The following is a 25407-nucleotide window of genomic DNA, read 5'->3' as shown; positions in this document are numbered from 1 at the left end:
GACACTTCTAAAGAGCCAATTCATCTCATCCATTTCAGATGACTATTTAAGGAAGAGATGAGCTCAGTCCTGGAAGAGCCACCTTCCTTCTTCTGACTTCAAGCGAAGAGTGGCCCAGATGGAGATGTCCACACTGTACTTCTTCATAAAGCCAGAGGATCTGGTACACCCACACACATATGCTGTTGTCCTACACTGTTATTGCCCATAACAGTAAACAACTCCCAGTGCTTCCATAGATGGGTGTTTTAGAAAAAGCACGGGTACCATTTCATTTACAGAACAAGCTTGATTAGTTTAATTATAATCTAAGGATTTGTTTTTGCCTAGGGCAGGAAAAACTGAGATTTCTGCATTGCCCACACAGATATGCACAAATTTAAAACTTTTCTTTAGTTTCTTTGAATTCTTACAATGGTGTAAAAACCAGAGAGCCCTCATGAACTTACACTGCCCCTGACGATGTAGTTGGAGTCGTTCATTACATCTCTGGCAAGGCCAAAATCACATATTTTCACCACTTTCCCATGGGTCACCAGTATGTTCCGGGCAGCGAGGTCTCTGTGAATGCACTTAGAAGGAAAAGAAGGATTAACCCTTTACAGCATTTGGTATCAGAGGTGGACTATCCCTTACTCTCTGAGCTGGCACCTCTTTCCACTTAAATAGTTTGGTGAACGGCCAAGCTGGACACTCCCTGGTTGCTGGTGGCAAAGAGGCAGGGCCAGATCAAGCATAAATGTGCCAAGCAGTTGTTTCTTACTCAGGGTGCTGCCTAAAAGTGCAACCCAGTCTTCGCTGTTAAGCTAGGGAAGGAGGTATAGTTCAAGCTTGCCACTGAGTGGCTCTGTTCTTCAACCTGTCTTTTATAGATTGACCTTTTTTTAGCATCTTTTCTATCTGAAAACTTTGCTACCCTTCACCATACCGATTTGGACTCAAGAAATTCCATTCCTTTGGCAACTTGATAAGAGAAGCAAAGAAGGTCTTCAAAAGTGAGCACATTAAAATCCTCTTCTTCATCCACCTGTGTGCTTGCATCCTTAATTTTATCTGCACAAAATAACAAAAAGTATCAGTTTTCCATGGACTTCCTCACTCTGATTAATTCTGCTGACTGCTGTAAGGATTTTCACATGCTCCTACCAAGAGCAACATCACAAAGAGTGTCCACCATTTTTATCCTTCACTCAGATACAAAATAAAGGCTAGTATTTTCTTATTCAAATACTATGTATAGCATGAGCAGAAACATAAGCCTCTGATCTTAAATGTTGCTGAATCCTCCTCCAGCAAAATTCCTGCCAGGACTGAAGAGAAATGTATGATAGAAAGAGGCCTCTTTTGTCATGGAATCTAGGCTAGTCATATCAATAACACAATAAATACAAAAATTACAGCATTACTGAAGATATAATCCATGAATCTCTTACCTGCCTCAGAAAACAGCACGATCCCATCTGACACTGGTGTCAAATTTATGTTTTGACTTCTTTGCATCATTTCAAATTCATCCTCTCTGCACAGAGTTGTGTTCACACTATACTTCAGGTGAGTCTCCATCCTGCAGCAAGCAACACATTTTCAAAGGTTTCACACAGTGTATCACATAATCTTCTACACATGAACTCTTTTGCAGTGAAAAACATGTACAGTTACTACTACTAAAAATATGGACACAGACATGACTCTTCTCAAAACTGGAAAGAGAAACAAGAGATTGTTTGTCTTCTACAGTCTCCATAAGGAGAATCAAATCTCAGTTCCTCCCAAGGCATTGCTTATTAAAGTATATGAAGGCACATTCTCAATAATTCAATGATTTCACCAGTGTACAGCACAGGAGAGAATGGAGATTAAAAAGCAATAGCAGTTTTTAAAATTATCAAACTGTTACTAAATTCTTTACCTAGAGTTTTGGTCCTGGTGGATGTTGTGGTAAAAGCTGAAGTTTTGCAGCTTAAAGATATCTGTCAGTGTCCAGTGAAACTTTTCTCTCTTGCTCCTTAAGTAGTTCAGAAGGTCACCATAGCAACAGTATTCAAATATCAAGTAGATTGGTCCTGAAATAGTTGGAAATGTAAATGTCTGCTGCTATTTATAGCACTCTCCCCATTAAAGTCCTAATGCTGCTTGGTTTTCTCTCAGGATTAATCTGCATTAAAAACATCCCAAGAATCTTCCATTCCCAGGTAGATAAGCTGTATTGATGGGCACGTAATTAGAATTTGTTTACTGACTATCATGTCCCTTGGAAAGTCTATGTAACTTTGTCCTTGCAGTGCATCTCAAACTTGTATTGAAAATCCCTATAGAAACACAAAAATCCTTTCCCATCCCAATGGCAGTGGGGAGGACAGTACAGGCTATAAAGAAGCAACATATTTTCTAAACCATGCAGGGTTCAAGCAAAAGATGACCCTTGCTAATTATCTGGATGGTGTGAATTTGTATCCTTTGACTACATCCTTCCATCTATCTGTGCAACCTTCATGCTCTGGAAACATCCTTTTGTTTTTCCCCAAGAAGACCACCTGAAACCCAAGAGTTCTTGCTGAGGGGACCTAAAGAAGGGATACCCCTTGCAAGGGAAGGTGTTTGAGTAGAGCACTGGTCAGGACACTTTCATAAGAAAGGAAAAATACATCCAATTCCTGACCCAGGCAGGCTTGGATAAAAACCATGACCAGCCAGCAGGAGCTCAGAGCAGTCACACGTCACCCTGCAAAGCCTCACACTGCCACCACCACTTCTGGTTCAGAAGGCTGGCCATGAATCTGTGGACATTTCTGCCAGAAGGACACTGTCAAGCAAGGTAGGGCGTGCTGGAAAAAGCTGTAAAGTCTCCCAGAGAATGGATGGATGGGAAAGTCTTGAGAACCATGTAAATGCTTCTGAAAATGGCACTTGGATAAGGCTGGGAGTGTTCCTGCCCTATCCTATCAGACTAAGCAGGTCTTCCCTGCAGCTCTCCTGCCCACACCATCACATCCTGCCCACTGTTCCAGAAGGCAGTAGCAGCCTGCATAGTTTTAAATCAGCTAAAGCCACTACGAAAAATCTATTTCTCGGTTTTTCTCCTACCCCTTACGTCTGTGCCTGACAATATTGTTGCTGATGTAAACTGAGGAAACAAAAGTTAACTGTTCTGCTTGGTCTTTCTGACTAAATAAATCACCATGCTGGAAAATCTGTCAAGTTTTTCAGTGTCAGGTGTTACAGTTCATGATACAGACCTACACTGGGTGAAACCCTGGCTTTTCCCCAAGCTGATCTGTTTTTTGGCCTCTCTTCACCCACTCTTGTTCACCATTGGGCTGGCCAGAGAAGCAGTTCTTGGGACAAGAATAGCTGTGTTAAATTGCCTCAATGATAACATGAGTCACATAATAATTAATCAGTGATATTATCTCGCTACTTTCATCTTAGCCCACCTTTGCTTATTTTTTTCATTCTTCAGTTTTGTTTTTACATTTGGTCCTTTAGAAGCTTGTCCCTCTTTCCATTATTTACTTCTCTAATTTTTAATTTTGTGTCCCTGCTACCCCTGTTATTTTACAGTGTCTTTTGTTTCCTATCTTTTAGCCATTTTTATCCATTCATTGGTGAGCCACAAGAATAAAAAAAAAAAAAAAATTATAATTTTCTATGTGAACATAATCATGTGTATACAAATGTCCCTGACACCAAATAAGTTTTTCCTTTTCACTTATAAACTGGCTCATGCCAGTACCATCACCACCGTAACAGGAAATCCTGTTCTACAGAGGGACTGCTGTATCACTTCCCGCCAGCATAATTAGAAACAACCCTCTTCTGTACACATGCATGACCTTAAATTTGCTTTCAGTTCATCTTCATCTCATTTTGGGCCAGCACAGAACAGCAAAATTAGCCCCTATTATTCTGGTGGTTTTAATCGGTACTTTTCCACAATTTCAATTTACCTGATACAGTACAAGCTCCTAGTAGGTTCACAATATTTTCATGGCTTCCAATGTGAGTCATCATTTTCAGCTCAGACATTAGAGCATCTTTTTCTGACACATCAGGTTTTTCTGTAAAAGTAATAACACAGATCTGAAAATCTCCGGCAAAGAAATGAAAATTTAAATGGTTGTGATGCTTTTCACATGCAAATCTTCATTTCAGATTCATTGGACTGACAGTACATTTGGGAACATCCTGAAGAAACCTTTCCAAAGTTTAAAAAGATTCAGTCAAAGGTGGAAAGTAAATTTGTGTGTGAGCGCGTATCATTTGAAAGCTTGGGAAAGTAGTCATTAAATGTCAACATTTGTCATTCTGGGGCTGGTAAGGAATGACAGCAATATATTAAAGTGTTCCCAAGCACAGAAAAAATGGCAGTCAAGCCTGTTGAAGGGAAATGTTAAGAGAAAGAAATGGCAGCCATATGGCACACAACCAGCTGCAATCCAATAGCTGAGAAGGCCACCCTGTGTTTCAGTAATAGCTTCAGTCTTGTTTTTCCACACATTTGGTGCTCACAATTTCAGAGAAATGGGTATGTGAACCAAAATGATCAAGTTGAGCTTCCACAAAGACAACAACCACAAAGGAGTGGACCAAGGGAGTATAAAATTGATGCATATGTGGAAATGGGGGATGAAAACCTGAATGGCAGTGCTGGCAGGAAGGGGCTGTGTGGGCACACGGGTGGGCAGGGTGCTGGTATCAGTGTGAAGCTCATTTCAGTATGTATCAAAAGGTGGGTGAGGTGGATACCGGTCTCTTTTCCCAAGTAACAAGTCAGAGGATGAGAGGAAACAACTTCAGTTTGTGCCGGGGGAGGATTAGATTTGATATTCAGAAAAATGTGTTTGTTCACCAGAAGGCTTGTCAAGCACTGGAGCAGGCTGCCCAGGGAAGTGGTTGAGGCACCATCCCTGAATGTATTTAAAAGACATGTAGGTGTGTCACTGAGGGACGTGGTGTAGTGGTGGACTTGACAGTGATGGCTAACATTGGACTCAGTGATCCTAGAGATCTTTTCCAGTGTAAACTACTCTGACATTCTGTGAACAGGGTTGTGATTAGTTGGGACACAGTGAGGCAGGCCTCCTCTGCTTGCTGCCAGGGAGGCTTGATCCTGGACATGGCTGTTATGAGGAGTCAAGACAACTTGGAGAGAAGCCAGACCATACCAGAAAGGAGTATTCAAGGTTTAGAAGCCTAATTCATAAGGAGGGATGGAAAGAAACTGTTTGGTATCATCATCAAGACAAAAGACTACAGGAAATTGTGCTGGAAGTTTTGGAAACAAGCTAGCTCAGACACAGCAGGCAAAGGGCTTGCCACAGCTAGACAGCACTACAAGAAAAAGAGGTTTTACACCAAAAGTCATATTCACCAATATAACCAGTAGGCTAATCTGCACTGGGGATTTGCATTTCTCCTCTTCAGAGGCTCCATACTTCCCCACACAACACAGACCTTCTGTAGTGTGTATGCAACCTGCCGCGGAATGAAGGCACTTCAGCAATACCTTTCCAAACTGAAACAGGGTTTTGAAAGCACTTTGAAAGGATTTTGAAGCCAAGCATTTTTGAGGTGTAAGTGCTGAAAGATTTTTATATAAGAGGGATTTCTAATGCCTCTTCTACTTTGGAGATACTAGAATACATCACTGCTTGTGGAAGGCACCAGAGTTTACCATACCTTTTAGCATTTTGACTGCAACCTGGACTGAATCTCCTGCCTTGTTAATTCCATAAGCTGTTGCATTCACTACTTTCCCAAAGGCCCCAGAACCAAGGACCTGTCCTACAAGACACAAAATGCCAGTATTATTTGCTGCTGGTACAGCACAGACTACTGCCCCAATATTGGGATTTACCTTATGGACTGCTCACCAAATTCCAGATTTTCCCTGGGAAACTCCCATTTTATATCATATTCAAATTCTCTGAAGTCAATGTAGATGTATTCATTATCTGATGGCCCTATCATCTGTATCATTTGCCACTGGCTTTCATATTTGAATTGCTTTGGAAGATAAAAAACACACAATGAAATAAGTCTTAGAGAAGAAACAGCCTGGCAGGAACAAAAGAAGGACGGTCAGGTATTTATGTTTGCTTTTACCTTTTTGTATTTAAGAAAAATGAATACAAACACAAAAGCCATCAAGAGGAGAAAAAATCCAACGGAGACATAGAATGCAGCATTATCCAGGGGGGAAGAAACAGCTCCTGCAACTTTAAAAGACACATATTACTACCCACTGAAACAGAGTTTGTGTGTACAGCTAAAGATGCAAGGAGAGCCCACGTCAGTCTGCAGCCCTCTCACACCCGAGCCTCCTCAGCATGGGGAGTGAGATGCAGCCGTATGCAAAGCAAGATGGGCAGTAGGCATTAAATTCTGGGTAATTCTGACATCTGTTTTCATTAAAAAAGGAAAAAAAAAAAAAGAGAGAGAGCTATATCTATGAATGAACCTAAGTGCATGGAGGTGTTGCTGTGAACCTTGGATTAAATTTTGTGAGCATAAACAGGAATAAGGTGGTGAGTGGTAAATGAGCATGCAAACATGAGACTTGCCCTCATATTTTGGTTGTTTCTAAAAGCCTAAGTATTATGATTACTTTCTATTCTAATTTCAACTTGAATGCTCAAACTCTGACATGTGGTCACAGCTTCTGTCTGCTGCAGTCAAAAGCACCAATCTGCTTGTTCATCATGACAAAGGAAATCCCTGTACTGCAAATACCTGCGTGTTTCGAAACAGTTCCTGTCACCACAATATATTCCCTCTAACTGAAATGTTTTTCTCTATGGAATACATTTGGTGTTACAAGTACAAAATGAAAATAATCATACTGACTTTCTGGTTCAACAAGGAAATAATCTGTCATTCCCTTGACAAGAAGAGACACTACATAACCAGGACTTAACCTTCTGTCACCTGCCTACAGCAGTTTAAGAAGGTCTCTTTCCCACTACTCCTGCTTTCCAGACAGAGATTGACCCTTCAGTGGGCTCAGTCATGATCTTGCTTGGGTGTGCAATGACCTCTATGTGGTGAGGAGAGCTCCCATGGGCATTTCTGGTAGCACCACAGGGACCTATAGGAAAGTAGGAAGAGATAGCACATGCCACCAGCTACCCAAAGTGCCTTTAGCTCTTGCCAAAGCTGATTCTTCCAGATTTCCTATAGGGATGACTAAGGTAAAATAAGAACTCAGCCCCAAACATTGCCATGGCCCCATCCCTCACTTCCTATTTGTTTCTGTTTATTTTAATGAGAGAGGCCTCTGCTTTGGGCCGAGAGAAAAGAGAATTTTGTGTCCCATTCACCCACGATTTCTGATACGGTGTACATACAGAACTTGTGTTTTACCTGCAGTGTCATTGCACAGCCAGCCATTTAGCCAGACAAAAAATATTGTAGGTTCTACCATGTCAGCTTTAGTTGAGAAAGCCTGGGCTAAAACACTGGCTTGTGGTACCTGACAGGTTAATGAAACTCTTTTCACAGGCTGAACCAGCTGAATTGTTTGCACAGCACTCCACTGAGTAGGTTGTTGCTGTCTCCTTTACATGTAAAGTACTGCTTGAAATCCATGACCCCAGGGATCTCCTCTCTGGCAAGAAGTTCTGAATTCCCTCTGTGATTTCCTCTGAGCAGCTGAAAAAGGAAGCAGACCAGTTTTGATTTTTAGCTTGCAGTGACATTTGCCAGGGGAGAAGGTGGGAAGTTTTAAAACATGTCTTATGTCTGTGTTGGAAGAGAAGAAGGGAGTGGCTTGGATTTTGTCAACGATAGAGTGAGACTTCTGGTCACTTACCAGTCTCATTTTTGGTGATGGACATGGTAGGGTTAGCAAGGACTGAGCTACCTCCTACACTGAGCACACCCCTCACTCCACCACTGCCTTGGCAGGGTACTTGCACCCCCTGAACTCCAGAACCTCCGTCAATTTCACAACTGACACAACCCCCTCTGCCCTGTACCTCATCTATTCCCACTGCTTTCATATTTGCCTCAAACATTTAAACCACTGAGCAGCTGCAAATGAGCCACTGCTAATACTATAAATGCAATATGAACCCAGAGCAGAAGTTCTAACTCCTTTCCCTGAAGGTATGTAATTTCAGCCATGAAGTCTCTCTCACTCATGGTGGACAGCCTCCATCCACCCAGACGGAGAGTATTAATGACTTATTTAAGGCCTGAAAGAGGGAACTTTACACTTGAGGGAAAGGAGGTCCACATAGATAATTTTGACTTCTAGCTTTCAGCTTACTGTCTAATTTACTCTCCACATAAATAAATGAGGAAATAAGAAATAAATTAAATTTATTAAGCTTCTACATTTGTATGTTCCTCAGAGAAAATATGTCACAGCGTTTTCTTTCCAGAAAGACTATTTAAGGAGTATTTTACACCTACTAGCTGCATGTTTATTTTCCCCTCTTCCATTCCTGCACGATTGATATAAGGAAGCCTTTTAAGAGGTATGGATAAGAAAATTGTCTAGGTATTTTTTTTATCTCTAGCTAAAATAAATATTTAAGAGTTTATCCACATTCTTACAAAGGAAAATTTGACTTAGTAGTTTTCTGCACCATGGGATAATTAGTTTCTTGGCATATTTAAAATAAAAACTGCAGAGTTCACAAACCAGGTCAAAGATGTTTCACCATTTCTTAAAAATTTTAGAGCCTGACTCATTGCCCTAAATAAGTAGAGGAAATGGGGACACTCTTACCGACTTTACTGGAAATACTCTCACTGACTTTAGTGGCTTTGGTGACAGATCACCATAGCAGGTCTTTTAACCAAAGCTTAACCAATTAATCAAGCCTGTATTAACTAATGCATTCCCTGAATCCCTACAACATTGATAGGCTAAGAGAAAAACTTAGATTTAACTTTGTTACCACCTAAATGTTGATATAAATCCAGTGGGATTTATTTCAGTGTTAAGAGCCTGAGATATATATCTTTATAGACTTCATTTGATGTCAATAAAAAAGAGGAAACCTTTCCCTAATTTTGGTGATCTAATTCCCCTGGAGTAGGGCAACCTGCTAACACACTAGTTAAGTGTGCGTTTTAGAGTTAGTTTCTTACAGGCTGGTCTTCATTTAATCAAGGATAGCTCAGATAGTCTTTGCAAAGAATAAAAGGAAAGAAAGTTATTTACTTGGATGAATTCAGTTCAAGACAATTTCTCCAAACCCAGGATGAGGCAGGATAACCTTCAGCAACACAGGAGATCTGCTTGAACAACAGCTGCATCCTTATTTCAGGCTTTCCTGCAATAAGACAGCACAAGGCTTAAGGACATGGCTTAGTGGTCCCATATTTGGGAGTACTGGGTTAATTGTTGGATTCTATGGTCTCAAAGATCTTTTTCAACCCAATGAGTTCCATGATTCTGTAAGACAATTTCTGCCATAACTTCAAGTGACAAAACCTGTACACTTATGTGGCAATGCTGTATCTGCTGAGACCAAGGTCTGCTTCTGTTTTCAAAATAAAAAACTGCATGTCACAGTGAGAGCTGGGTGTTGCTCACACTCCTCCTCCTTCCTTGGTTTTGTGGATGGCAGTGTGGCAAGGCAAGGGGAGCAGCCACTTCTGTGTATGGGCACAGCCAGACCAAAACAATAGCAGAGCCAAAATTAGAAGTTTTGACTTCTGCTTTTCTAACTCAGACTAAGCAGCTGGCTCTAGGACTACCCTGGCACTGAGGTTCTGGGTGTCCAGCTCGTACAAAAGTGCACAGAAGATCCTTGCATAAATTATGTATCATCAATGAAGCCCCCAGACCTGGAGCAAGGGAGAGATGCTGCAGCCATGTGGCAGAACTGAGTTAACTGAGAGCATTGGCCATGACCATGCCTGTGTGTGAATTGTGGGCAAGGGTGTGTGAGGCACTGAGCCCAAACACACAAGTTACACACCAGAGGGTCTCCACACTAACTACATTAACTCATACTAAATACCGTTAGGGAAACAATTCATAAACATGGCATAGAAAGCTAATTCCTAATGGGGATAAGGGTTTCCTCCCAACTTTGTATCTCATGTGGTTTCTGCAGCAGTGACGTATGTTCCAGCTTTGTAGAGATAGAATGGAGTTACTGTATTTTACTGGGTTCCTAGGCTTGTAATTTTCTTAAGAAGCATTAATCTTCTCAGTATGCAGCTGGTTCCTCATATTCTGTTTATGGTAGACTAAAGGGAAGAAAAAAATCAATAACTTTCTCCTCACTTCTCTGTTCTCTATCCTTAACAAGAAATACAACCCACAAGCATGCAGGGTCTTTCCCTAACCCAGTACCTGGATTTCAGCAGTGTGATGCAGTGTGAAGAAAATAATGTTTTTGCCTTTTGATCCTCCATTTTTAACAATAAATCCATGTAAATTAAATAGGGAATACCAATGAAAAAAAATTCATAATAGCTCCATTTATACCAGTGACAAAATCCCAGATCTTTCCAAATCTTCAGCAATAGTTTTGTTACTTACTTCTCACATACAGAGTGAATTTTTTTGTTACAACTGTATCATCATTTTCAGCATAAAATATATATATCCCAGACTGGTGCTGATGGTTGCAGAACTTTGATGAAATGCTGTGGAACAAAGTCAAAAAAGGGAAAAGGACAAAATATTGACTTGAAAAGTATTTCAAATGCAGTCAAAACTCATATATAGATTTTAAACAATTTTGCATCTTCTCATGAAGAATACAAAGGAAATTATTTTTGCTTAGAGAATATAAATCTCAGAATCTAACTGCCCTGGTGAGAGGATATTTTTTTCCCCTGCAGTATTGATTTAATTCTGCATTTTTTTCTCTCACTGTTCCTGGAGTGCACACAGGCTGTCAAGCTGTTATTTTGTTACTGATTCATTGGAAGAAAAGACACACCCAGGCACATCTGCTAAGCCTGGAAAAGGATCAAACTTTCTTCTCTCTGAGGAACTTGGATGGGAGCTTCTAGCTCTTGGAAGGCTGTGTTAGGACACAACAATGACAAGGAGGATCATAAGAGACAAACCTCTCCAAATGGAAAGATCTCATATAGACTCAGGAATGAGATCATCATCGTAAGTTCATTGTCATGAGATGAAACACCAACCCTCAAGGTAGTTCTGCAGGAGGAAGACCAGCCTTCTACTAATCCCTGTGGCCTTTGTGCCAGAGGATGGCAGAAAACCAAGACCCAAACCATGCAGGAGACAGCTTGTGATGATGGAGACAGCCAGGAGGGCCTCTAGCAAATCTCTGGGCAGAAACCAACAGCAGAGAGCTGCAGAGACTTAAAGATTCATGCCTGACCATCCTGTTGAGTCACTGGTTTTTGGGACATGGGATGAGGCAGGGAGAAGGGAATATTATGGCCATTTTACAGTGATGTTATCCTTATTTCTGTGTTTTCAACTTGGTTATTGCAGTCAGGACAATTGTCAGCTTTGAATAGTAGATAGTGGAGTTCATCAGCGTTAGAAGAGCAACCTAAGAAAATCTCTCTTAGGTGTAGTTGCTGATAATTTAAGGATAGATGTTTTTGCTGACAACTCAGTGGTGAACATGTTCTAGGTCCCCAACTCTGTTTTAGTGATAAAGGGAAGCAGGAACATCAGAGAGTTTGAAGAAGGAATGACAAAAACCAACCCAGACATCCCATATCAGCAATATGCAAAGTAGGAGAAAGCAGTAATGAGATCAATCTAGAGAACTAAAATTGGGATATTTCTCCTTAAGCAAGATACATACAAAGGCACCAAGTACCACCTCGAAATTTGAAACCAGGAAAACTCTCCTTGAAGCCACTGGCAATTTTGTCTTTTGACGAGGGACACACTTTCATATAGTTATTGACTTTTGAATGTCTTCATCTGAAATGGCCTTAATGATGTCTCCAAACTCATGGATTATTAAAGTCAGAACCCTTTTAAGCTGCCTCAAAAAAGATACTGAAGACAGGCAAAAAAAGGACCAAACCAAAACTAATTAGTTACTTTTGAAATCCCAGGTTGGAAGGATTATATCCTAATGAAACAATCAGAAAAAAAAAAAAAAATTAAAACAGTATCTTCAATACCTGAAAATGCAAGGGGATGTGAGCTAAGTATTATAAATTTAACAAAGGACACTGTGTGTATGAAAAGTCATTAGCTCTTAGGGGGGAAGTGAAAAACAGCAGTGTGCTGAAACAGAGAGCCCACAAAAGCAAAGAGAAAATGGAAAATCTGAAGGAATGTCTGAAAATATACTCTAGGTGTAGTGACAGGAGAGATAGATTGCTGGGTTTTGAAATGAAAACTTAAAGGAAAGTACAGAGCTAATTATTAAAATTTAATATGATCTTTAGTCTGAAGGAATAGTTTTACAAGAAACTGGCAGAAATTAAAAAAAAAAAAGAAAACAGGAAATGAAAAAGGATATGAAAGGAACAAAGTAGAAGTGCTGGGAGACAGTGTTACACAGAAATCAACTAGAATATGCAAAATGAGACTCACAATGTGCTTAGATATGTGATGACCTTTTTTGTGTTGCTTTTTTTCTGTTTTAAAATCACACTGAAATCTGCAAGGCTACAGCTTGCAGGCAGAATGTCCTGACCTCCCTACCCCTTGCTGCTTCTGGGTGCTTCAAACTGAATGAAATATGTACCCCTACTCTTTGTCCTCAGGTGAGACATGTCTATCCAATGCTTGTATTCAGCCAAAATTGGATTGTCTGTACAAAAGGGATGAGGGATATCTGTACAAAAGACTGTACTTGTCAGATGAAATAATCAGCAAATTCAAGTGTTTTCCTTGCTATTTTATTTTTCTGTGAAATAAATAGGATGCAAATAAATGCAAAGAATAACTGCTCAAAATAAACATGAAAAATCCTATTTGTCCAACAGCACTGTCAGACAAATGACAGAGTTATCTGTTGGAAGCAGCCACCAGCAATGCTTGGTGGTTGTGGCCATGGCTGTGGCTGAGCCAGCCCGGACACAGAGCTCCAGGGACAGAAGCTGGCCTTTTCCCCATCCAGCAGGTGGTGATCAGCACTCAGCAACTGCTGCTTCTCTGCTGCGATGGCTCTGAAGTGACTCATAAATCCCAGGCCAGCAATTGCACCTTACTGACTCATGACAGCTGCCTAAACTATTTCAAAAGTTCTCAATGTTATTATTGTTGGCACGGATTGTAGCACCTAATTCTTGTCTGGATTGTATTTACACCCACTGCCAATCACCCAAGCAAAACTGAGTCCTGCTGGTTCAAGCAGTGAGGAGAGGTCTGTATCAGCTGCAAAGCAAATCAACTCTGTGTTATCAGCTGGAGGGAGGTGGCTATTGGACAAGGATGAGCAAATGCTCGCGGCTGTCCCCTGAGACCTCATTTCCAAAATCAGTCTTGTCACAAAGCACAGTTCTGCCAAGCCCACGTCAGGCATTGCAGATTAGTCACCAACACCCACCCAGAGCTATCAAAGTTTGCTGACAGCCCTCACTTTATCAGCAGGGACAGAGTTCCTGTGGCCACTGCCAGGAGATGACAATTTGCTAACCTGAACTGACCTGTCTCTGAACTTCACTGAGGTCTGACTCTAACACATCATCTGATGCAGATGAAAAGGCCAGTCTATTGCAAGGATAACTTAACAAGCTAGTGGATAAAATCAAAGGTACCAAATATACTATGGAAAGAAATCATAAAAAGTGAAATCAAGGCTTTGACACAGCTTTATGCAGATGACGACTGGTTTTAAGAGTATAAGAAAAAGTCAGAGCAGCTGCATTAGCTCCTGCTTGCAGCCTATTCACTTTTAATGTAAAAACTTGGAAAGAACAGCTTGGCTTTATTTTCTCTGAGGTGAGTAAAATCTGTTACCTGCAAAGCCATGGGACTACTTTGAAAGAAACCCTGAAGGAAATTAGATAATGTTATCAAGAAATTAGAGAGCCTAGGGAATGGAGAAAACATTAGCCTTAAACAGGATTCATGCCAGAAGTCCATTGTAGGAAATAACAGAAAAGGTAGATAACTAACAGGTTTATTCAGAACATGTTTTGCTGCAGCAGCGGAAGAATCCATGACCTGGGTAACGAGCAGAACGGCATGTTTCTGTGACACAGGCACAGGCCAGCAACCCTAGCAGAGGCCTGGGAACTGCAGCACCCTGGACTTGGTCTGAGCTGCTTGAAAGACACTGGGAACATCATCAACAACAGGATGAGAAAATGAGAACGTGCAGAACCTGTGATCCAGAATGAAAACTGCAACAGATCTGTGACTCAGAAATTATGTTAGAGGGAAGGAGGAATGGCAAGATGCATATAATATAAAGGGTTGCTGGATGCATAACTTAGTAAAGGGTTTATTGTACACAGAGAATAAAGTGATTCTACAAGTTATCCGTGAACAACTGTTGAAAGCCAAAATTATATTTGAGCACATTTTGTTAACACAGTCTCACCATGTGGCCCATTCATATTTTAAAAACACAAAAAGAGTACAAAATATCGACAGTAAACTGTTCAAATGAGATATAAAGAGGAAACATTATTATATTAAATTATTACAAAATATTAAAATACCTGCGTCCATCCACACTGTAACTTTGTACACACGGAAAGGTTTTTTTGGAAAATAGCCACATGCATCTAACTGGAGGATATGCTGTAAAGTTAACTTCAAAGCAAAACTCTTCCTCACCAATTTCAAAATCTTCTTTAGAGTCAGAGATATTTATAAATCCCTTTTCTGGAGAAAAGAAATGAAAGAAAAGGTGTATTAGAAAGGCTGGACTTTAATGAAGACATTTTAACATCTGTATGTTTTCCATTTTGGCTATCTCAAGCAAAAACCATGATACTTCACGAAAGGTATCCTGTTAAAATAAGATAATACTTCAAAACAGGATTGAAATATTGTCACTGTGTTCAGTTGCAGACAGATGATTTGATCCTGATGAAGTTGTGTATTTGGTCAGACCAGAGCACTTCCAAAATGGTCTGACATTTCTCTTCAGTTTAACCTACAGAACCACAGGGCCAATAATGTCATTAAGTTGGTTTGGGTGTGTATTCCAGGTGTTAACAGCTGCAATTCCTGGCTTTCTTTCTACAGGAACAAAACCAGGTGGCACCACCATCATAATCAGTAGTTCTTTCTCCTTCCCTGAAATAAGCTGAAGATTTTGCGAGTCCTGTAGCTGGTCCTTCATTTCTCCATTTAAATTAAACGTATTTAATGCAAGATGACAGCAACGTGGAAAAATGTTTTGAAGAGGTTCATGAAGCATGTGCTGCTGGTATTTGCCCTGCTATGGTGGGATTTGTTTCATACAGTGGAGATGTCAAAAGTTCTGTGATCCACCTAAGCTACTTGTTTGGACCTCTGATAAACTCAGTGGGATGAAAAAGACATATTCAAATGTATCCCACCCTAAAGCAGAAGATAACAAAGATGTACTCAGCTGATTCTGGAAATACTGTTTCTTGGCACTGACTGCTGAAAGAACCGAAGTCACCGCTGGGACTGGATGTCTCATGGCTTGGAATGAATCCTGCCCAAAGAGACTGAACAGCAGACATGTGGTGGAGGAGGCTGTCCTAAAGACACCAGTGGTGCTAGGATCAACTCTGTAAAGATCACAGAACCATATACACTGGAAGATATATGTAGTCAAACTCCTGTCCAGAGCAGGTCCAGCTAGATGAGGTTGCTCAGAGCCATGTCCTGTTTGGTTTGGGTGTCTCCAAGGGCTGTAAAACCTCTGAAAAACCTGTGGTGGTGTTAAATTAGCTACATGGTGAAAAAAATACACCATAAAAATGTTGCTGGACCTGTTTTTTTTTCCTTTTGAGTGTTTTTCTTCTGATTGTAACCCTATATTCTGCTTGGCATGTTTTATCTGTCTTAGCCTACTTACTACCTGGAAACTCACATAAAAACCACAAACATTTCAGTATTTCAAAACAAGAAACTATTGCTTTCATGACTGCTCTCCTATTTTTTGGTATTAAAAGCTTATTGATTTTATACATGGAGCCTTCATCTTTTGGTCCTCATCCTTCCAGGCAGAATATTGTCTCTGAGTGTACTGTTAACAACACAACCAGCCAAGAGTAAAGGTTTTCTCCAGAGAGCAAGTAAAGACCTTGGAGCAATGTATGCCATTTCTCTGGAAAACAACTGAGAAAAAAAGTAGTTTATTTGTTGGAGGCAAAAGAAAATGACACATTATTTCTTGTTTTAAAATTTTTGGCAGGTTTAAGTGTATTTTTGACTATTTACACTTAGCAATGACAAAGAGGTGAGATGAAACTCTCGAGACCAAACAAATCTCTATGTTCCTCATGTTTCTTTATTTTTTGCTTTTAATATAATGTGCTGCAAAATAACTTACGTAGTCCTAAAGTAAGATTTCATAGTGTTAAAAATTCTTAACACTGGTGGAAACTGAACATAAGATCTGCAATAACAAAGAGCCTTGCAGCTGCAGTTGTTGGCATGATCTCTGCTGTGCTTTGAAGTGGCCTAACCACCCTGCCTGACCCGAAGGTCACACAAAATGGGATAAATTGGTGAGGTATCAATTATCAAAGAGCAAAGAAAAGCTGTCTGGCTGCAAGGCATTGTTAGAGATTCAAAGAACACCCATCCATATAGCTATGGTAGCCAGGCTCGCCAGGCAATGGAGTGTATGCCAACCAAATCAGTTTTGTCTTGGTTAAGTTACACCATGATGATTCCCAGTGAAGCTACAGGCATTGAATCGTGCACAATAATGATTTAAAGGTGGGACATTGATTGTTTCAGAAACTGCTACCCTAAGACATGGGCAACCAAGTGAAATCTGTATCTGTATCACTGCTGAAATGGAATCAGCATTGTCAGTGTAAATTCACGCCCACAGTGACTGTCATCAGCACATTAGGCTAAATGCTGGGATCAGAAGCACAGGATATTCCTGTAGAACCTTGGAGAAGCACAGCTGATAGCTTGGTATGTCAACATCAGCCACTTTAATCCACCATGTAAGTAAACAAATACATTTTTTCATCACAAAGACAGTGAACCCTTAGAAGTTTTGTTGGCATTAGGGGTGTTAAGGAGGGCACAGACAATCAACAAAGTTTGGTGCATTGCAGTGAAAAATATACCCTGGTCAGAAGTACAGCCTTCCAGGGACAGTGACTCAAATGTTCTCTCTGACTGTCAGCCATGCTCACACCTGATAGTTCACAGATCCAAGAAGCCACTATTTCTGACCTATGCACAGCTACTGATAAAAAAGAGGATCTTTCCCTACCCCTACAGCACGCCCTCACCTCTATGTTCCTGTTTACTAAGGAGATGTGTGCAGAGAAAATGCACAGGTATTGTACTCAGTTATTGTAAATGACAAGAGAACTTCCCGCTCAGTGGTAGGCAGAAGCTGAAAAGAGGATATCACACAGGGAAAGTAATTTCTGTAGTGACTGAGGTAAGTATTCTCACTTCCTACCATTCCTAGCCTAGGTATTGTAAACCCTGAGAGTGACTACATCTAAGGTCAAACATATGATAACTGCTTCAGAGAGCCTTGGTTTTCAGAGCTAGAAGCTCCAACTCCAGGCACATAATCATTAAATTACACCCCTTACCTACTCCAGCAGTGTGGTCCTACCTACAGCTTTCCTTTTTATGCCTTATTTCCAGACCAAGGCCTATTTGTCTATTATTTCCACCTAAGAAACAAAGTTTGCAGTTAAGACTGCACTCAACTAAATTCAACACTGCTGGCTTTTAAATCAGCATGTTGCTTAAGCAGAATGAGATTTGCTTTTTAAATTTACAACTCTGTGGCACACTGGCTGAGAGTCATCAACATATGAGATGAATCCCAGCCTGTGTTTCTAGGAGATCCCATTGAAACAATCATACAGACTGCATCTGTGAACAGTGCCATTTCATTTCACTTCTAAAAGTACTGTCTTTTAAAGGGAATTATTTGAAAAGCAATATAAAGAAAAGGTTAATTGTATTCAGGTACCAGAATGACTCAGTTCAGATTAATCTTTTGGCTCTCCTGGACTGCTTGTAAGTGCAAACAGACTTCTTCCTTAGCAAGGGAGCTATAAACATACACTGCATATCTGCAAGTAAAGAACAAATATATGGAAAACAAAACAAAACAACTGAGAGACAAAATTAACACCAGGGGCTGGAATTACCTAGAACTGTGATCAAAGCAGTTTGATTCAGATGAGCAGTAGAAGAACAGGTGTAATGTCCGCTGTCATTTCTTTCTGCTGCTGGAGCAAAAACATGCTGGATCCGAATTGCTGAGAAGTTTGCTTGATATTCTAATCCTTCAGAGTAGTAGCCCTGGTTTTCAACAGAGATTCACATTTAATCAGATGATAGTGCCCAATACAACGAATTTTAAAATATGTCCTGTCTTTTTACCTGATCAATTTCTCTGTTTTCAAAAGATAGTTGTATTCTGAATTTATAATTATGGTGAACAGCTCTGCATCTGATCAGCAATGGTTCCCCAACCTTAAGTAGTAGTTCAGGTAAAGGTGCTGCTTGTCTTTCATTTAAATCTACAAAACCAAAACATAGACATTGAAACAACAATCACTTTGCCTGGAAAATGCTCAGTTAAATCAACATTTCTTCTGCTAATGCTGTATAGACATTAATTTTTACATTGTCATGGTAATTACCAGAATAATTAAATTAGTAACCTTCATGGATTTAGATCACTCCAAACAAATTTGGTCATGATTCATGAGACACCTCCAGGGCACAATGCAGCATAGAGCTTAGCTCAGGGTGTGTTTTTGTAAAAAAACAGGCAAGCAAACCTGATTGCATATATTAGTTAATAATTATATATAAATATATATGTTGGACAACACTTTGGAGAGCTTTTCCACGCACACAGTCCAAAAAGCATGAACAAAAAGTCAATACAAGTATAGCAAATGTAGAAAGGCAAGAGGCTTTTTACAGGAACCACAAAGAGCTATTGGAACTTGGTCATATTAAACATGTGACAGAGCAATCATATTCACTGTTAGCTTTATTGCAGTGATTAAAAGCAGGTAGCTTAGACCAGAAATCATGCTCATATGGGCAGTGCAACTAAATTCAGCAGCAGGATTGAGCTTACATGCAAGTAAACCTTAGAGGGAAGTTACCTATTGTGAAGAGGCTGGTGCATTCTCTGCCCAGGACATTAACTGCACAGCACCATATGTAAGTTTGAAATAATTCATGTTGCACCATCTGGATGCCATCTATTTCTCCAGTTTCTTCATGCCTTTTATAAGGGCAACTGCAATTACAACCATAATTATTCATTGACTCATTTGGTTAACCTCAAGCAAATAAATCTGATAAATCCCCAAACCATGAGAATATGCAAACAATAGTGGGAAAACTGGATCTCGCATATTGAATAAAAAGGAACTAGGAAAGGTGAAGATAAGAAAACAAAAATGTCACAGCCTAGGCATAAATGTGGGCTGAAATGACCTGAATATGCTCAAACTGTTTCTTAGACAGGTAATGACATGATTAAAATCCAGAAAATAGTGAAATCATAGAGGCTGAGCTTTCACACCACATCTCTGATTTCCCAGTGGTGGGAGGCGCTGCAAATCCAGAGGCTATTATGAGATCCAGACCCCGAAACTGCCATGCTGCAGAGAAAGATATTATTGCCTCTGTTAACAGAGTGAGTTTATATATTAATAGAATTTGAAACATTATTTAGCTCACAAAATCATGATCCCTTCTCAGCTCTAATGTTCCTGGTGAAGCGCCCAGTGACTGGAAAAAGGGAAACATTCCATCATTAAAAAAAGGTAGAAAGGAAGACCATGGGAACTGCCAACCTGTCAGCCCCACCTCTGTGCCTGGGAAGAACAGACCCTCCTAGAAGTTCTGCTAAGACACAGGGAAGCTATTTGGCTTCACCATGGGCAATCCTGCCTGATCAGCCTAGTGGTCTCCTGTGATGCAGTGACAATATCAGTGGACAAGGGAATGGTAACGCATGCCATCTGTCTGGAGTTCTGTAAAAAAATGGACATCTTCCCCTCCAGCATCCTTCTCTCTAAATTGGAGAGGTACAGATTTGATGGGTGGGCTGTTTGGGGAATGAGACTTTGGTTGGATGGATGTTTGCATTCAGAGAGCAGTGGTCAATGTCTCGATGTCCAGTTGGCCCTCAGAGACGAGCGAGGCCCCTCAGGGCTCTGTACTGGGATCAGGACAAAAATCTTCATCAATGACATAGACAATGGGGAGCTTACAGATGGCACCAAGCTGTGTGGTACACATGTGGCACACATGAGAGGTGGGATAGCATCCAGGGGAACCTGGAAAAGTTCAAGAGGTGGGTGGGAAATTTTTCCTATGGGGAAAAAAGTTTCCCATGAACACGTTGAACATGAAGTTCAACAAAGCCAAGCACAAGGTGCTGGCACTTGTGTCAAGGCAATCCCTGGTATCAATCCAGGCTGGGGCATGAACAGACCTTGGGCAGCCCTGCTGAGAAAGACTTGGGAGAACTGGTAGATGAAAAGTTGGACTTGATTCAGCCATGTACACTTTCAGCCCCCAAAAATAATCATATTCTCAGCTGCATCAACAGAAGTGAGGCCAACAGGTAAAGGGAGGAGGTTCTGCCCCCCTACTCCATTATCATGAGACCCCACCTAGAAGATTTCATCCAGTTCTGGGGCCTTCAACATATGAAAGATGTGGCCATACTGCAGAGAGTCCAGAGGAGGCCACAAAGAAGTTTTGAGGGCTGGAGCACATCTCCTGTGGAGACAGCTGGGATTGGTCAGCCTGGAGAAGTGAAGGCTCTGGGAAGACATTACAGCTGCTGTCCAATAATTAAAGAGGGTTTATCAGTGAGATCAGGATAAACTTTTTAGCAGGGCCTGTTACCATAGGACAAGGGGTAATGGTTTTAAACTGAAAGAGGATAAATTTAGACTAGACATAAGATGGGTTTTTTATTATGAGGATGGAGAAACACCGACACAGGTTGCCAGAGAGGTGGCAAATGCCCCATGCTTGGAAACATTCAAGGTCGAGGCTCTGAGTGAGGAACCTGATCTTGTTGAAGATGTACCTGCATATTGTAATGCACTTAGTCTTAAAAATGAGCTTTAAATGTCCTTTCCAATCCAAAGTGTTCTATGACTGTAAGATTCAAATTTAAAAACAATGTGAAGAACTAGAGGGAAACAAGATGCCTTTTATCTGCTCTTGTGACATCAAAATATGAATCCGGAATAACATTTCTAAATGCAAGAGCCGACAATTTCCAAAAGAGCACAGCTGTCAAAATTTCTAGGAAAAATGTGTTGTAGCACTCCAAAAGTGGATCACATGGACATAAGTTTTCAACCAGCAGTGGGTGTGCCAACAAGCAGGGCCTATCTCCAAAAATTCTGAATCAAAAGCTCTTCTTCAGTTATCTCCCCAGCTCCGTAGGTACACTAAGCAGTGTGGAATTGTAGAATCATTAAGGTTGGAGAAGACCTCTAAGATTATTGAGTCCAACCATCAACCTAACTCTGCCATGGTCACTACTAAACTAGGTCTCCAAGTGCCACGTTACACATTTTTTCAACACTTCCAGGGATGGTGACTCAATTGCTTCCTTTGGCAGCCTGTTCCAGTGCTTAGCAACCCTTTTAGTGAATAAATTTTTCCTAGTATACAATCTAAACCTCCCCTGTCACATCTTGAGGTCATTTCTTCTCACCCTGTCACTTTTTCTTCAGAAGATGGCAAACTTATAGTCTAGAGATTCAACATGCATATAAACATACACATACCTCTTTTCAGGTGTTTTGCAGAATATCCATTCCACAGAGGCCTGGGGGTAGCTCTCAGATATGCACTCGATAGAATCTGATTTTTCCCTTTTCCTGAAATAGGGTTTGGCTGGTTTTTCTGATAAAAATCATGCAAATGTTTAAGAAAGCTGAAATAATTTTGAAACACCGTTTTGCTCATTTTGTAGTACATAAAGTTACAGAGCTGTGATTTGTTTCAGGAGTTTCAGTACTGAGGGAACAGAAAATGATTTAGCCCTGGGCGTATTGTGGGTTGGTCTCATGAGCCTTTCAGCCTTGATTGCTAAATGCACAGCTTCCCTGTACCAGAGGCCTGCCTCTATGTGCCAAGGGATAATCCTGAGACTGATACTGAAAGGTGTTAATTTGCTGTGGCTGCTATTCATTTCACTGGACAGGAGCACCTGTGATTTTGAAATCACATCCTAAACCAGTCCTTTGCTGGAGTATCTGTTGAGACTACAAAATCTGTACACAAAATGGGGTTTGCTCAGTCAGATCAGATACTTAATGGAGACAGAAGGGGTGATAATGACTTCTGATAACCAGCAAACTTCTCTACCCTGCATCTGTAACCCAGAGGGAAATGATTTGTAGACAATTTCCAGAAACCTGAACCTCTCAGGCACAGACCTGGACTAGGAACAAAATATTTAATGTATAAAAACTACTAAAGTTTTGACTCAAAATGAAAAGCACTGAGTCCCGTTTTAAGTCATCTTTCAGTGAAATTGCAGCTGCCACATGTAAAAGTGACATTTTCCTCAGTCATACTTCCGTTGCAGGCAAGGTGATGTGCTAAGGTGAAAGTAATACTCATGGCTTTGTAATTTCTTTCTTCATTTATATCTTATAGAATTGGCCAAGAGGTTTTCTTTACTTACAGAGATTCACATCCAAATTGAAGGACTCACCTCTAGCCTGAAGCGTTTTATAAGAAATGTAATTATGGCATTAAATTCACACGAGCAAAGAGAAAGCAATCCAAGCAATTGATATGGAAAAGACCTTTACTGACATTGTTTCAAACTATTCTTGCTTGCACATGTAATAACACTTTTTACCTCTAAAGCCTAATTGATATAGAGATGGCAATTCTTAATGAAAAGTTTAATACCTTGTCCCCTCAATGAAGCTGTTAAAATTATAATTGAGGTATGCAGTAAGTTTCCAAATTAAAAAAGGGAGATTAGAGGTGACTTTTCTGACACCAGAGAGAGAAAAAAAAATTAAGCAGAAGAAATACTTTAAAAACCAATAAAGAGGGAAAAACAAATATTGATTAGTCACAGTTTATTAAAATCAAGGCAAGTAAGAGCTCTTGTTAAACCTGGAAGGGCTTGCTAGTCTTTCAGCTGTTTGGATTGTGGCTTTACCTTTGAAATTTCTTTTTGCAGTTTTAAACTTTATCTTTAAATTTATCCCTCTCCAGACAAAATAATATAATCTTCCTTTTCTGTTAAAAAATCAAGCCACCATGCTTGTTTATGGGGTTTTTTTGAGATATATTTCGACACCCCTAGTTAGAAACAGAAGATTGCACTTTGTTGCAGCTGTTGCCTTTGCATCAGAGATATCTCTTGTGGGAACCCTGAGAAAACTCAATCAAATCTACTCCCACTGGGAGCCTTTTAAGAAGTTGCACCTCACAGGTGCTCTGTCATAAGTATTTAACAGCAGCTAAAACCTCAGCTTCTCGAGCATGCTTGTGTTGGGCAGCTGCAGAACTGATGTGTTTTGCTTTAAAAGAAAATGAACAAGTCAAAGCTAGCACTGAGAAGAGGGACCTTTTCTTTCCCCTTTCCTCAGCGTACCTCTTGCCACCCAGAATTGTAAAAGCAGTGAGAGAAGTGAGAGAACCAGCAGCAGGCACAAGTGAAAAAGTGACAGCAGGTCAAAGTGTGCCCAGAATATCAAAGGCACATCCTCATTTGGTCCAGATCACAACCCAGCTAGCAAAACCAACAATAAACAGGTTAAAATGAAAGCTAACAAATCTAGCCCATGAGCCCTGAAAGCACAAAAAAAGACACCATCAATCTGTCCCTTTTGACACAGAGGGGAATTTTTCACAGGGGAGAAGAAAGCTTCTGCACATTTACATCTTTATTTGTTCATTTGCATGGTTTATTGACTAGAGAAAGCTGACTCTCACGTGGTTTGTAGTTCTGACTTCAGCCTCCAAAGACAGCTCCAAGTGCTATGCTAATCTAGGAAGAAGCTTGAAGTGTAGCACATGAAAGCTTCATTGCTTTGACTGAACTTGAGCCTCTGCCCTTGCTCCTACTGATGGAATGACCCCTTTCATGTAGACATACTTACTTCGGATGAGAACAGGCACAACTACTGTGTAATTGCCAGTCTTACTCATGACCAAGAGGGTGTATTTTCCAGCTTGTCCTTCTTTTATTTGGGAAAAAGCCAAAGATGTTATATATCTATAAAACAGAAAGTAAAGTTGTGTTTGTCACTCTAATATGAAGAAGGTAATATGCAGCACACACAATTAAATGTTAGCTTTTTAGTGCTTGCAAAAACCCTTCAAAGATACTGGCATTCATTATTTACACAGTGCCCTTCAACCTGAAATACTTCCCTAATATATCTTCCTACACAAGCAGCACACAGGAACTTAGAGCCATAGTACCATATGCTCAGTGCTGAGCATCGGGAAGGATGACCTTCCTGAGCTTGAGGCAGTTCAGAAGCTCCACAGACAAATGCTTTACCTACAGTCTCATTCTACAAGTTTTGCATGAGGAGGCAATTATGCAGTTTCTCAGGTTCCAGTCCAGGTTTGGCTGTGAGAGTTAGAATGCTGTCACTGTTGTTCTTGATCTGCACTGTGATCCTAAAAGTCCCATAATTCTTCATGCCTCTGTTGCTTTGACTATAAAATCACAATTTTTCCTCACAAGCATGGCAAAGCTCAAATCCATCACTGTCAGAGAGTGCCTGGGGACCCCTATGCATGATGCCATACAAATTAAAAGAACAAGCTTATTTCAAAATGTTCTTGGTTTTATGATTCAGATGTGTACATTGACTTAAATGACAATCAGTAATGTGCTGCTGGGTGACAACAGTTAAGGATTAAGAGATTGAAAAAGATAATGCAAAACATGAAATCAAACACAGGCACAGTCACAGAAAACATTCAAGTTGCATTCTAAAAGAAAAGATCTCTTAAAGGATCTTTGATCCAGTACATCCCTTGACTTACCTATTCTCTGAGTCAAAAGAAAGTTTACAGGCTTTGCTCTTTTTAAAAAACCAAAAGCATGAAATGATATTTGAAATGCTCATTGTTATCCTTAGTTCAATATCTTCAAATATGTTGACTTCCACATTTTTAGTTGCTTGGTAGATGTTCTCTGTTCCTTGAAAACTCAAGTAACACCCAAGATCTTCCAAAATATTAGAAACCTGCAATGCAGGACGACAGACTGTTAGGTATTTATTAGCAATTAGGTTTATTTGCTTTTTTTTTTTTGCATTCAAATATTTTTAAAGGATGCTCTTTTTTTCATTTCTACCACCTAA

At 40.3% G+C, this 25407-nt stretch overlaps 1 protein-coding gene across 1 annotated transcript in view; it reads right to left on the bottom strand.

Moving 5' to 3' along the window:
• Nucleotides 1-25407, bottom strand: part of FLT3 (fms related receptor tyrosine kinase 3) — a 43765-nt gene that overhangs the window by 4069 nt on the left and 14289 nt on the right. The window contains exons 3-20 of the mRNA XM_014263290.2: nt 25088-25290; nt 24187-24302; nt 21844-21961; nt 19183-19319; nt 18443-18582; nt 18208-18361; nt 14584-14749; nt 10505-10611; nt 9173-9284; nt 7472-7650; nt 6106-6218; nt 5874-6006; nt 5680-5784; nt 3948-4058; nt 1910-2063; nt 1434-1564; nt 929-1053; nt 450-572 (exon numbers count right to left, since the gene is read on the bottom strand). Coding sequence (XP_014118765.2) covers nt 450-572; nt 929-1053; nt 1434-1564; nt 1910-2063; nt 3948-4058; nt 5680-5784; nt 5874-6006; nt 6106-6218; nt 7472-7650; nt 9173-9284; nt 10505-10611; nt 14584-14749; nt 18208-18361; nt 18443-18582; nt 19183-19319; nt 21844-21961; nt 24187-24302; nt 25088-25290 — 2427 coding nt within the window. The remainder of the gene's footprint in view (nt 1-449; nt 573-928; nt 1054-1433; nt 1565-1909; nt 2064-3947; nt 4059-5679; nt 5785-5873; nt 6007-6105; nt 6219-7471; nt 7651-9172; nt 9285-10504; nt 10612-14583; nt 14750-18207; nt 18362-18442; nt 18583-19182; nt 19320-21843; nt 21962-24186; nt 24303-25087; nt 25291-25407) is intronic.

This window comes from Pseudopodoces humilis, chromosome 2 (assembly GCF_049639895.1).
Source record: "Pseudopodoces humilis isolate 2021_Gansu_Grassland_sample_001 chromosome 2, ASM4963989v1, whole genome shotgun sequence".
In the NCBI taxonomy this organism is placed as follows: Eukaryota; Metazoa; Chordata; class Aves; order Passeriformes; family Paridae; genus Pseudopodoces; species Pseudopodoces humilis.
This window is presented reverse-complemented; position numbering and strand designations above follow the sequence as displayed.